Source organism: Polyergus mexicanus, unplaced genomic scaffold (genome assembly GCF_030449975.1).
Source record: "Polyergus mexicanus isolate NDT 795.1 unplaced genomic scaffold, iyPolMexi1.0 SCAF_4, whole genome shotgun sequence".
NCBI lineage: Eukaryota > Metazoa > Arthropoda > Insecta > Hymenoptera > Formicidae > Polyergus > Polyergus mexicanus.
The window spans coordinates 1580510-1593152 of NW_027223324.1; the positions used below are offsets into that span (position 1 = coordinate 1580510).

General features: G+C 36.4%; 1 protein-coding gene across 2 annotated transcripts in view; it reads right to left on the bottom strand.

The window, feature by feature from the left end:
- Positions 1–636: 636 nt before the first annotated feature.
- The window catches only part of LOC138932785 (uncharacterized), a 31156-nt gene continuing 19149 nt past the window's right edge, over positions 637–12643 (bottom strand). Inside the window, exons 2-12 of one of the 2 annotated variants that reach the window (XM_070294947.1) lie at positions 9352–9460; positions 8455–8680; positions 7084–7608; positions 6072–6984; positions 5614–5727; positions 5109–5510; positions 4552–4898; positions 3906–4421; positions 3658–3776; positions 3378–3585; positions 637–3291 (exon numbers count right to left, since the gene is read on the bottom strand). In XM_070294947.1, coding sequence (XP_070151048.1) covers positions 2727–3291; positions 3378–3585; positions 3658–3776; positions 3906–4421; positions 4552–4898; positions 5109–5510; positions 5614–5727; positions 6072–6984; positions 7084–7608; positions 8455–8680; positions 9352–9445 — 4029 coding nt within the window. In that variant the 5' untranslated portion in view covers positions 9446–9460 and the 3' untranslated portion in view covers positions 637–2726. The remainder of the gene's footprint in view (positions 3292–3377; positions 3586–3657; positions 3777–3905; positions 4422–4551; positions 4899–5108; positions 5511–5613; positions 5728–6071; positions 6985–7083; positions 7609–8454; positions 8681–9351; positions 9461–12643) is intronic. The other variant, XM_070294948.1, reaches the window with a different exon arrangement.

Sequence of the window (12643 nt, forward strand, 5' to 3'; positions counted from 1 at the left end):
AAAGTTAACTACTAGGAAGAGCTTAGTAAAATATACCGCGGTATGTATATATACAAACATATATAAAAATTTTTTTACAAGAACCTATAATTTATATCTGTCAAAGGAATATATATTCGATCGTAATGCATTCGTGGGTATTATTCCTTGATCAGACGAATAGTAAAAAAAACTTTATCTCTACGCGCAATAAAATAAGAACTAATTTTCTAATCATTGTGATGTATATATATATGCGATACTGGCGTATAATATCTATATTTTTTATGATATACACGTATATAGTTGTACATAAATGTTGTTATGAATTCGAGCGATTTATATTTGAAAAAAGCCACTATATTTTTATAAGTATAAAAAAATTTAAATAACAAAATAAATATTATTTTCTTATTTTTTTAATCCATCCTGAATTATTTTATAGATATCTTATATATTTTATATATATATATATATATATATATATATATATATATATATATATATATATCTTTTTTTATTTCTACATAGATTTTTTGTCTATATTTTTATTTGAGCTTTTGCAAATATATATATTAAAAAATTATAACTATAATAAAATAAGTCTTAGAAAGATTGTCGGATAGTGATGCTTGAATGAATATCATCTATACTGCCTTTCATGATGCAAAGAACGTAAAATAATATTGCGCATTACATACAAGTATAGTATAATTGAAGATATATTTCTCGCAATGTTGCCGAATGTGCGCAAACAGTTATGAGTTACAATCGAAAATTAAAAATACTTTTCTATCGGAGTCTTTAATGCTCTATATGAACATTTTCGGTGAACTCTCTTAACTGTATAGCTATTCAGTCATAATGAACAGCGGATGCTGAAAATTAACCCTTTTCAGTATATTTTATAACCCTATGATAACAATTCTTTAAATTATACTCAAGTATAGTAACTGGTTGTATGATTGTTTACACTTGCTACTTAACGAATAGCACGCTCACTTTTATATACAAGTCACTTATTTCAAAAGCGGTATGCGAATCTAAAGACATCTTCGAAAGTCTTCGAAAAATTTTTTATAATCATCACTTTAAAAATAAAAGGCTCCTATATTTTATGTACATTTCGACGTTTTATCATTCATTCGAGAATGCAGGAACATAAGAAGCAATTCTCAAGGAACTGTCGATTGATACCGGAAAGGGTTAAATATATTATGTGAATTTATTTATACAAAATATGATGTTCTATCTGTCATCTGGCGACACTATTTTATACAAGAATGCTATTAAGTGGACCCTTAATGAGAAACATATTCCGTATAAAAATCTTTTGTAAGAAATCCACTTGTTATATATCGATAAATAATTGCATCTGTCATTCGAGTTCGCAATCAATCGGTGATTAATCTTATGATATTAATTAACCTGTGATGTGTTGGCGAGAACACGGTGGTAACATATGATCGACAAACGTGTAGTCGCATTCGCGAGGGGATATTAAGAAGCAGGAATGAATTGTTCATTGATCTTTTAATTGTAACAAGCGAGAAAAAAATGTCATGGTTACGCGAACGTTATCACTCGCTAAATACCGAATCTTATTTAATCAAATGCGCTAGCTTCTTCTCGAACAAACTATTACTCGACAAGAAATAAAAGAAAACCAAGGGTAAAGAACGATACGATGCGTCCCTTGCATCTCGAGAATCAGTCTTAAAGATGCATTGAGCAGAAGGCGATAGAATTGCTGGATGAAGGATGCATTGATGTCGATCGTCTTTCCGGTTTCGCGAAAAACACATCTACGAAAAGCCATTCTTCTCTTTTGTACCTTTTAGGTATTTGTCTGCGATGATAAATAATATCGGTTATCTATGTCTACGATCGGTCAGATGATGCGATTAAATTTCGCAATGGAAGTCAGTCTCAAAACTGGATTCGGTAAATTAGTTTCGCCGTCGATAGCTAACTGTCTCGATTTTTTTGTATATATTTTATATTACTTCCGTAGAGATCTTTTGTTTCCATAGGTACTCTTTCATTTTTCTTCCGATATTCATGTAGAATTACTTTTTTATTAGCGATGCTCATTTTTTGTTTTTATTTTGAGTTGCTAAAAACGTTTAAAATTAATGTATGTATGTCTGTATGTATGCATGTATGTATGTATATTTATACACATATGCACTGTAATTTAGATGTGCTATTTAAAAACGCAAAGACACACATTGGAAAAATCTTATTATTAAAATAATTGAATTCCGACGATTGGTATTTTGATTAGATCTCATCATCTCCAATGAGTTTTAATTTATTCGAGACAGAGTTTCGCTATACGAGTACGTATATTTCAAGATATCGTATATCTCCAAACGCACTAGGAATTCTTTTATGAGTCAACGTTTTCATTGCTATTATAACCATTTAGCTCAACATAGTCTCTCTATGTTGAAAAAATTCAGAGAATATTTAATTAATCAAAATGCCATATCGGCCGCAGAGCCGTTCATTTTCTCTGGTCTTGTTAAAAAAATCCTTTGGTATGGCTAAACGATTACATTCACTAATAAGGCAAATGCCTTGAAATCATTTGTGTCAATTCTCTTGTTTTATTTCAGGACGTCAATCGTGTATCTTGTATTCTGGTGTCGAGCTTGTACAGTTAGTAACATCTTTAATAGAACACCGTATACTTCGAGGTATTTGACTAATTTCCAATTTCTTCACAAAATCATCTACTTATGTCAGAGCATTGATACGTTATCGGTGCTTTTCTTCTCGGACAGCATGGACGTTTTTTCCTCCATCTGTATGTTCCCAGCGCTACCATTCCTGCCGGACTCGCAAGCTAATTTTAGCATATCTGGCTGAAGATTGACGTACCTGTGAGCCTGGTTGTCATTGGAATTTTCTTGGAGCCACATTTGCTTCAAAATCGAGGCTCTTGTAGAGTCCAGCAAAGGGCTGGAACTGTCTTGTTCGCAGGATATGCCAATTAGTAGAGAATCCAAATTCTGATCATCATCATGGCCGTTCAAGTCCAGTAGAAGCGGCGTTGGCGAATTCGGGGATTTCGATTCTTGAATTTGTGGAACAGGACGCTGCGATGGCCACGAAATGGAGAACTTTCGGTTGTTCTCCGATAGTTGTATGTCAAGTTGCGCGGTGTGCTCCAGCTGCACACTCGACAGAGGTACATCCAGGCACGGCGAGATGATGCGAGGATTCGTCGCCAGAAAATCAACAATCTCCGGCGCCGATGGTCTCTTCGTGTGGTCCACATTCCAACAGGAATACATTAAACTCTCGCTATAAATATAGAAATATAGAATATAGCAGAAGGATCGTTAAACAAGATGCTACAATCGTCGAACTACGTCGTTATAATCACTTACAGCTGCATTTTCACCTTCTTCGGCACGGTGAGACAATTGCCAGCCTTCACATGCGAGAGTACTTCATTGTTGCTCATCCCTTGAAAAGGGAAACTGCCGAATGTAACAATCTCGTAGAGCATTACTCCGTAAGACCAGACATCGGATGCTGGCGTGAAGATACCTAATGCCAGCGATTCTGGCGACATCCATCTTACTGGTAGCATGCCTAGGCAAAATAAAAATTTGCCAATATGTTCTTTTATGAAATTACAATGCTGTAAAAACGAAGATATCATACTATTACCCTTCCGATTAAATTTGTAATAATCGTTCTCATACATTGGTCTCGTCATACCGAAATCTCCGAGTTTCACCACTCGCTGGGCGTTCACCAGACAATTGCGAGAAGCGACATCTCTGGGGGGGGGGGGGGAAACGTAATAATAATTACATAAGTAATTATAAGTAAATAAGAAAGCAAAAAAAAATAATAATTATGACATATATTAGCATTGCAATTAATAATTTTGAAAATTTGCCGTTTACCTGTGAACATATTTCAATTGCGCTAAATAACTGAGCGCTCTAGCAACATCCAACGCCATGGCGGTTAATTTTTTATTCGAGATCTCGTCGGAGTCTTCGTAACTTCGATCATTGACCAAATGTCTTCTGGCCAACAGATAGGTCTTCAAGTCGCCGTAAAGCATAAATTCCATCACGGTTAACACAGGTTCGCACTTTATGCACACACCTAATAATCTGATTATGTTCTTGTGCTCGAATCTCTTCATGACCTCGACCTCGCTCAAAAAATCAAGCTTCTCGTCGGTCGAACTGCCGACTTTTAAAGTCTTCACGGCAACGGCTAACCAACCCTTATCAGGAAAAAAAGCTTCACCACCGTAAACGGTACCGAAGGCTCCCTCTCCAAGTTTTCGATTGATTACTACTCTATCTCGAGGAATTTCCCATACATCCAAACTAAAAGTGTCCGTCTGTGACAGATCGATACCCAGGGACTTCATATACTTTTCGTGTTGCCGCACTTTTTCATCGTATCTATAAAAAATAGCAGAATACTATAATTAAACGAAAATGCAAAAATATAATACCTTGAGGAATATTAATTTTATTTTATATATTGTCTATTACGATATAATAAATATAGAATAATTTACAATGAACGTACTTTCGCTTAACCATGACAAAGCCAATGATTAGAAGCGCTCCGAGGAGGCCGAAGCCGATAATATTAGCGACCACTATCGCTACTTCGCAAGAGACATCCAACAACTCTGCCAATCCTGCCAAAACGCATCTCGACGGAGGCTCCGAACCATCGTCGGGTATCGTCTCCGACAACCAAACGAAAGCCGATGTATTTAAATCCAATGTACCGCCAATTATTTCGTGTTTGGCTTCCGAGGCATTCGGGTAAAAATTACCAATAATACGCGTCTCATTATCGATAAACTGTACGATATTAACAACCGAGTATCTCGATGGTCTGCCTAGGAACTGTATTCTTCCGGATACCTAAAAAAATGAAAATATTTAGTTATCATAAAGCATCGCTTATACACGGTAATTCGCTATCGCAAGATATTTTAATAACAAATTCTTCAACAAATCTTAACTGAATTATTTCTTGATGAGAATTTGCTGGAAAGTTATAATATATATAGATCATCTTATATTTAATTTTACGTCATGCGATAAGTTAATCGATAAATATGTTGAACCAACCCCGTTAAAATCAGTCTCTCCGATAATGCTCGTGAGACGATTGACCGTGTGATCACTGTGAAGATCGAAGACATAGCTCTCATTTTCATGGAGAAGTCGATCCATGGCATAAGCGTAAGTCCACATAGCATCATAAGCATAGCCGGCATAATTAGAGGGCTGTAGCGGAGGATTCTGCGTTCGGCACATGTTCTCATAACGCTCGCGCCATTCGCGCACCGTGATTCCCTCCTGCATTATGCTATCGTCGCGAGCAAAGTACGCGTGTGACAGACCGAGATGTCCGTTTATAGCCTTCATCATGTCGCTCGTAGTGCAAGGTACTTTTTCGCCCATTCGATTGTAATAATCGGTATCATACCATTGTTGCTGAAGCCAAAGCGGAAGAAACCAGACATAGCCCTTTAACAAATAAAAATTAAATCGTTGAAATTTCTGAATTACTTTTATTTTTGTTTTTACAATTTATTCATAAATATTGAGCGAAGTGATATATAATTATTACCTGAACAGCTGTCATCTCCAATTTATATGCTTCGCACATAACTTGACGAGCTACCTCACTGTACACATCGGCGATAATAATTCTTGCTCGTCTTTCTTTCAAATCTTGTAGATACTGAAAATTAATATTTAAAATTATCTATCACAATTTATAGAGATCCCATCTTCGCATAAAAATTATTGAAAGTAATTTCACAATTTCTATTTGTACAAGTATCGTGTTATTTTTAAACATAAATTGAAAATTTATAAATTAGCATTTTTTCTATGAATCTTTATATTATACTAGAACTTCTCTGAAGATCTTTCGTTCAAAGATCATACGATATGCATAATACAGCGTCGAGATAACAAATTGCGGAAAAGAGCCAACAATACTTGCGAGTATTGATTTAATTTGCCTTTTTTAAGAGTGGATTATTATCGTATTGCATAAAATTTCTCATAAATTAAACATACATTCGTCATCACATCAGTTTCTCGTTCTCTTGGAAATTTGACATTTGCCACGAATAGGATGCCGTTATCTCTGAGCATATCCTGCATGTACGATATATACTCAGTGTATTTTTGTCCATCTTCCGTCAAGGACGCCACCCGATGCCAGCCCAGCTTCTGCAAGAGCTGCAGGTAGACGTATTTGTATTGCTTGTTCTCGCCGATAGTTCTGAAGAAGTACGGATATTTGCTGCGATCGTCGAAACTGGATCCCTCGGCGCTGTAGCTGATAATCACCGTTTTGTAGTGTTTCGACACTCCGACCAATGGCTCCACGGTTTCCGAGCAAGCCGGCCCCAATACGCCGACTAGCTTCTGATAATGATTATGTACGATGTAGTCAATAAAGGACTTCATTACCATATCCGACTTACATTGGCCATCGTTGGCTAGCAGGGTCAGATTGTAATCTCTCAGCAGAGTGTTGTTAACGTTGATAACTTCTTTCGCCATCTTAGCGGCTATCACAATCGACTTGGCCATGTATGAGTTGCCAGTCATAGGAAATATTCCACCAACAAATAAGGTGTTCTTGTAGTCGTTGTTGGGCTTCCATTCTGTCAGGGTATAATTCAGATTCTCTCTCAACCAGTCACAAGCGATCTGTTCGTCCAAGACGTCACTCGTTGCCCGCATACGTCGTAAGATTAAATTCTCGTACATTTCTTGGCTAAACTTCGCGCGACTGATCGCCTGGAAAGCGATTTTCGCGATCAATTCCAGTCTATCCCACACTAGCTTCGTTAGTCTGTTCGATTCGTAGGCACAACCGATCGAACCCTTTGTCGCTTGGCAACGTGGAAAATCTATCGTTGTAAATTCTCTCTCATTCGGTATCACAGTGCTGGGAAAATAGTGCAAAATCACTAGCGATCTGAAAGAAATTTGTATGAAAGTCGTAAAATATCTCGTTTTTAATTCATAATAATCGATTGTTTCGACAAAATTACATATTCTACGAAATCAGCCGTACCTATTTTCGACAGAAGCCGACAAATTCCGCGCGAATTGCGTGTACTCCCTAGTCAAGTTCTTGATCAAGTATCTGAGATTCGGACCCACCCACACTACCTTGACGTAGAGCTTCATCTTATCAATATGCTCCTTCACGAAGAGCGTGACATCCGGGTATTCGGCTAGCAGTAGCGCGCATTGCGGCATCCTCTGCTGTCCTTGACTTTGACATTGTTCCGGGACATACATCCCATGCTGGCAAAAGGCTTCGCGGCAGTAGTAATCTGTGGTATTCGGATTTATCGTGAAATTCTTGATGATTGACAGATATACCTCGTTGACGGCGAACCTGTTGGCGGTCTCTAATCTGGAAAAAACTAGCCAGCTGTCATCGGGTTTGGCTAACGCCTCCGGAACGAACCATCCGAAGTGTCCCGGTGGCGCTATAGAGCCACATTCCTTCACGTTGTATTTACTTAGCAGCGGCGACGTGTCCTGCTGCGGCGGAATCCACACTTCCATATTCACCATCGTATCTGGAATTCTGTTATCGAAAAAAAAATGTTCATCATCCGTTTCAAACGAGTGTATATTCCTCCGCTGTGTTTAAAAATCGCGAGTTTATTTAGCTATCGATTCAAATCTGAGTTCGATTTAATGCTCTGACAACATATGGAAGAATATCAAAAATACGTCATCACTAGTAATTTATATAAATTATTTATTACTTATTGCAACAAAAAGATATTAAATTTAAAAACTTGAGACTTTTCCATTCTGCTGTCTTGTGGCTGCCACATATTAATAATTAATTATGATATATGTTATATTAACATATATATGTCACATTATTAATAAACAATCAAAATATCGCATATATCGCAACTTACATTGTTCTGTGAATTAAAATTGTGTAGAAATAAATATTATTAAATAATTGAGAAACAGTGCAAGAAACTTAATATAAGTATTGGTAAATATGTCCTGATTATTTGCCGAAGAAAGCGCTGCTTGAGACGAAATATGATTGCTCAGCGAAGATGCAAAGTATATTTGCAATCAATATGATAGTAAATGTTCTCAATTGTTAATCTAGTGTCGAAAATATTTACTATAGTATGAATTGAATATATTATACATACCAAAACTAAAAATTCTATCCACTTTACGCTAACATGTTAGAAGTTTTTAATACTTATTACAATTGAATACTATTATTTAATGCTATTTACGAATTCGTTGAAAAGAAAATCATGAAAAAAGCTATTATAATTATATTTATAATACAAAAAGAAAAAAAAAATAGATGAAATAAAAAATTCAAGAAATCAAGAAGATCAGTACCGGAATCGCAAATAAAATAATATTAATTATCGTGTCTTCATCTTACATTTTGTGTTCGTCGTATATCAGCTTGTCGGATAGCCTCTCAAAGACCTCGGATACATTGAATTTATCATCCTTTTCGATAATGCCGATATTGGTGTAACCTAATACTTCGGTCAAAAAAATTTTCATGACCTCGGACGTCAATCTATGCGTGATTCTTCTCGATACTTCGAACTGAATGTTCAAGAAATCGCCTTCATGATGAATCACCCTCTTTGGATTAACTTCTGCAAATTGTAAAGAAATTTTCCTCGAAAACTTTTTATTTTTTTTTATTTTTTAGTGAACTTATATTATGATTAAAAGTTTTAAATTAAAATATTTTAGAATTAAAGTAATCGGTAACAATTAGAAATTCTGCGAGAGGGACTTTGTAATCCGAACGCGTATAATATAAATAATGATAAAAAATTGTTATTTGACAATTGAAAAACACGAGTTGAGAATCGCCGCAAATAGAAATGCAAGGCCGTTCTATCGCTCGATCCGAACAATGTAAACATCTGAGAAAAACATGTAGCCGGTGGAAGAACGTTTCCGGCCATTGCCAATCTACACGATGACTATATTCAAATGCTCGATAATAAGCGGGTAAGCTATACGCGGCGCGATTACGTTAACTTGCACGAAATGCGAATTCAGTTCCTCATTACGTTCGCGCCGCGAAGCTCGTGATGTATCTAATTATTCATCAACAACGATGAGTGATCGTCTACGAATGAGTCGTGGACGCGATTCAATTAATATCCAGACCACGCCTCATCATCGCGTCAATTAGCGATTATTCCACATGACGCTTTTCCGATAGCAAATCAATGATATCGGCGTCTTCGGAGCTGACAAATGCGCCGTAATTGAGCCACAACGATCGGACTGATGATAACGAACGGCGATTTACCTTCCAACATTGTTAGACAGCGGTCCGAGTTTGCTGCAATCTTTAGCACGGCCACGAGGACCAGCAGGCCTACTAAGGATCCGGGTCTCAGCATCGTGACCTTCTCATCCTGCAACAGAAAAGGTGATCGGTGAACTACTGCTCGTTAGAAATGGATTAATTTAGTCACGACTCGCGAGATCTATCCGTAAAGTAATAAAACGGTTTGTCTAGAGGTGATCGCATTATTCCGAGTTGAATGTTAAACGAATAGTTGACGAATAGTTAGTTAAACGATTCATGGAGAAAAAAATGGAAAATAGTAATACATTAATCAAGATTCTCGAATCCTATTCTCTCATCAATATAAATTGATTTTTTAAATGCTTATACGCGTACAATCGATGTACGATCTCGCGATATAATTTTAAAACAGGATCATAAGTTCATGATTATCTTTGAGGAATTTTATCTTAAAAAACAAGCAAAACACATTAACAAATAATTTATTGCAGTGGCCAAGATTATATTCTTTCACTATTAACAATTTTTTGTCGCTTCACTTGAAACGTGTTTATTTCATATATATCAGAAATCTATAGCAAACATTGCAAGAACAGCAAATATGCGTGACCAGATAAATAAAGTTTTTCATTATTACGGATATTATATTGCAAAATAATATCATGTTTTGCTGAATTAATCGACATATATGAATAACATTCACGCGTGACACTATGCCTCGAGAGTATCACACGATCACATACTGATCCAATGCACGTGACACTCAGATAACCGTGACGAGCAATTCAAGCCATAAAATGCGGTATATTTCACGAAGCGTTTGGGTCGAGGAAAAAAGAAACTCCTCTTTTCCTCATGTAAATAGCCCTTGTAAATTCGCAACGGACCTATAATTTGAGTCAAGATCAAAGCATAGATTAAATATACGGAAGTACGTATATATTCGTGATTCAGTCTCATCTATCAGCACAATTTTTCTATATATTAATTTTTTTTCGATACGATTCAGACAGTTCTCCTCACTTTCCTAACTTTAATCCAATCACGTTGCTAACGTAATCAATCATTATTCACGCAATACAATATTTCGCACTTATTACGCGCATCTATTTGCACGATGAACGATATCGCTCCGTTATCAAGACAAGGTGGCGTAGGGTGATAGGATCGCAAAGGGTTACGAAGGTAACGGACGTGTTCAACCAGCGGGGCACCGGCTGATCTTATCTTCTCGTGGCGATTAAGGAGGCGCGCCTTTCTATGGTCACGATAGTGTATACTGTACGGTGTGGAAAGCGAATCGCAAGAACTTCCGGTTTCTACGAGGAAACTAAATGACGAGAAAAAATACCGTCAGAATCTATTCGGTAGTTGTTCATGGCGCCGATAGGCGCGATGACTCGCGATTTAAATGTATTCGACCCGTGAAGGGATTAAAAGAGTTCGATAAATATAAATGAAGCGTGACTCGCTTCGTATAAGATCGTCTATAAAAGTAACGGACGTACGTGAATAAATTTAAATTCATCCAAAAAACAGTCACCACGATTTAATCTCGGAATTAGACAATATCGAATTAATTGATATCTAAACTTTTCTTCATCTTATCATTGACTGTATTTTGTATTTTCATTAAAAGACATAATATAAATTAAAAAATAATTATATAAATAGTCGCGCGACCCAACACACATACACTTGTCGTATTATAGATTAATATTCTCGTGTTATCTTTGATTTAAACTTGATTTCAAATAATAGACAGTCAACTTTTACTTTATCGACTTAAGTCACCAAAAAGAAAACACATTTACATTGTTTTACTCAACATATTCTTGACATATTACATTCGGAGAATGAATGATATTATGACTAAAACTACGCATAACTTAAGGGTTAATTCTTATCAACCGCGCATTGCTTGATGCAACATCGACAAATGTACTAAAGTTACGGGTTCATTGCATGTGCAATTTATATCAATCTGGGGATTATGTCTAAAAGGCGAAATGAGGGCATCGAGAGGAAAGGGAACAGAGGCCGCATATGCTCGAAAAATCCAGATTCGTCGGCGCCCGGATGTCGCCGCGACGTCTGAAACTCGGTCGTATCTTTGGAGGGTATAAAGCAGCCATTGCGTCAAAGCACGACAAATTTTATCACGCCATTTGAGCGTGGCGACATGCTTCTTTATTGCGAAATCGATAGACGACGCAAAATGTAGATCAGAACTTCTGCGCGTGAATAAGAAGCACTACATTTTATACGCTTCTTCAAACATTAAGCGTATTATTTCATATAGTATTCGCGAAAAATATAAATTAGAGAAATAATAAAAAATTCGTCTCTATATAAACTGATATCGATATACAAATACGAATAAAAATCATAATTCAACCGTATGCATAAACGAAGCTAGCATATCGTCGGCGTCATAAAATATTGCATAATATAATTCTATTTTTCAACATATAATTGAAACAAATATAATACTCTTTTTTAAAGAGAGAAGCAGTTATAAATGTATTCCACAATTCTGCACAACAAAGATCAATTCATGAGTTATCAATACATCCAAGAGTGCAAATTTCGTTTAAAAAAGATAACGCAGTATTCGTCGCCTTTCATATATCAGTTTTGCCGATTTATCAATTTTATCGACGAGTAGTGCGTACAAATGTCGTCGCAACGCCACGAAAGATAATATCATCTGTCCCAAGTAGCTTCATAGGAATGAACCTTGTTGACAACAAGGCGTTCATTAATTTTATCGTTTTATAATAAAATAATTTTTCTCGTTTTCGCATGTCATATTTTGCGACTTCTATTTTTCTTTGTTGCACACAATGTATCTATAAATTCATAAAACATAATAATATCTATACATAATTAGATGGAATACTTTTATTTCTCGAGATTGAGCAAATTTTACGCCGCGCAAACGATTCGATCTTCGCGAACGGATACTGACAATATTTTAACCCCGTTTACGCGTCGCATTGGCTGAGAATTATACAGAAAGCTGCGCAAGATATTGTATCCCGACATCTCCAGGTAAACGACGAAGTGATCCAAAGACGAGAAGACAAAACGACCGAGGAAATGACGAAACGTTCGCAATTTAGATGCAATGCAGAGGCGTTGAAGTGCGAGTGTGACCTACGCCCCCCGTTATCACTCATGAATAAGACATTATCGGACACACGTCGCCTGAACTTTATGCTGCGCTTCGAGTTTCGTCACTGCCATTCAGAATCTTTTACACAAAAAAATCTTAACATAATATTGA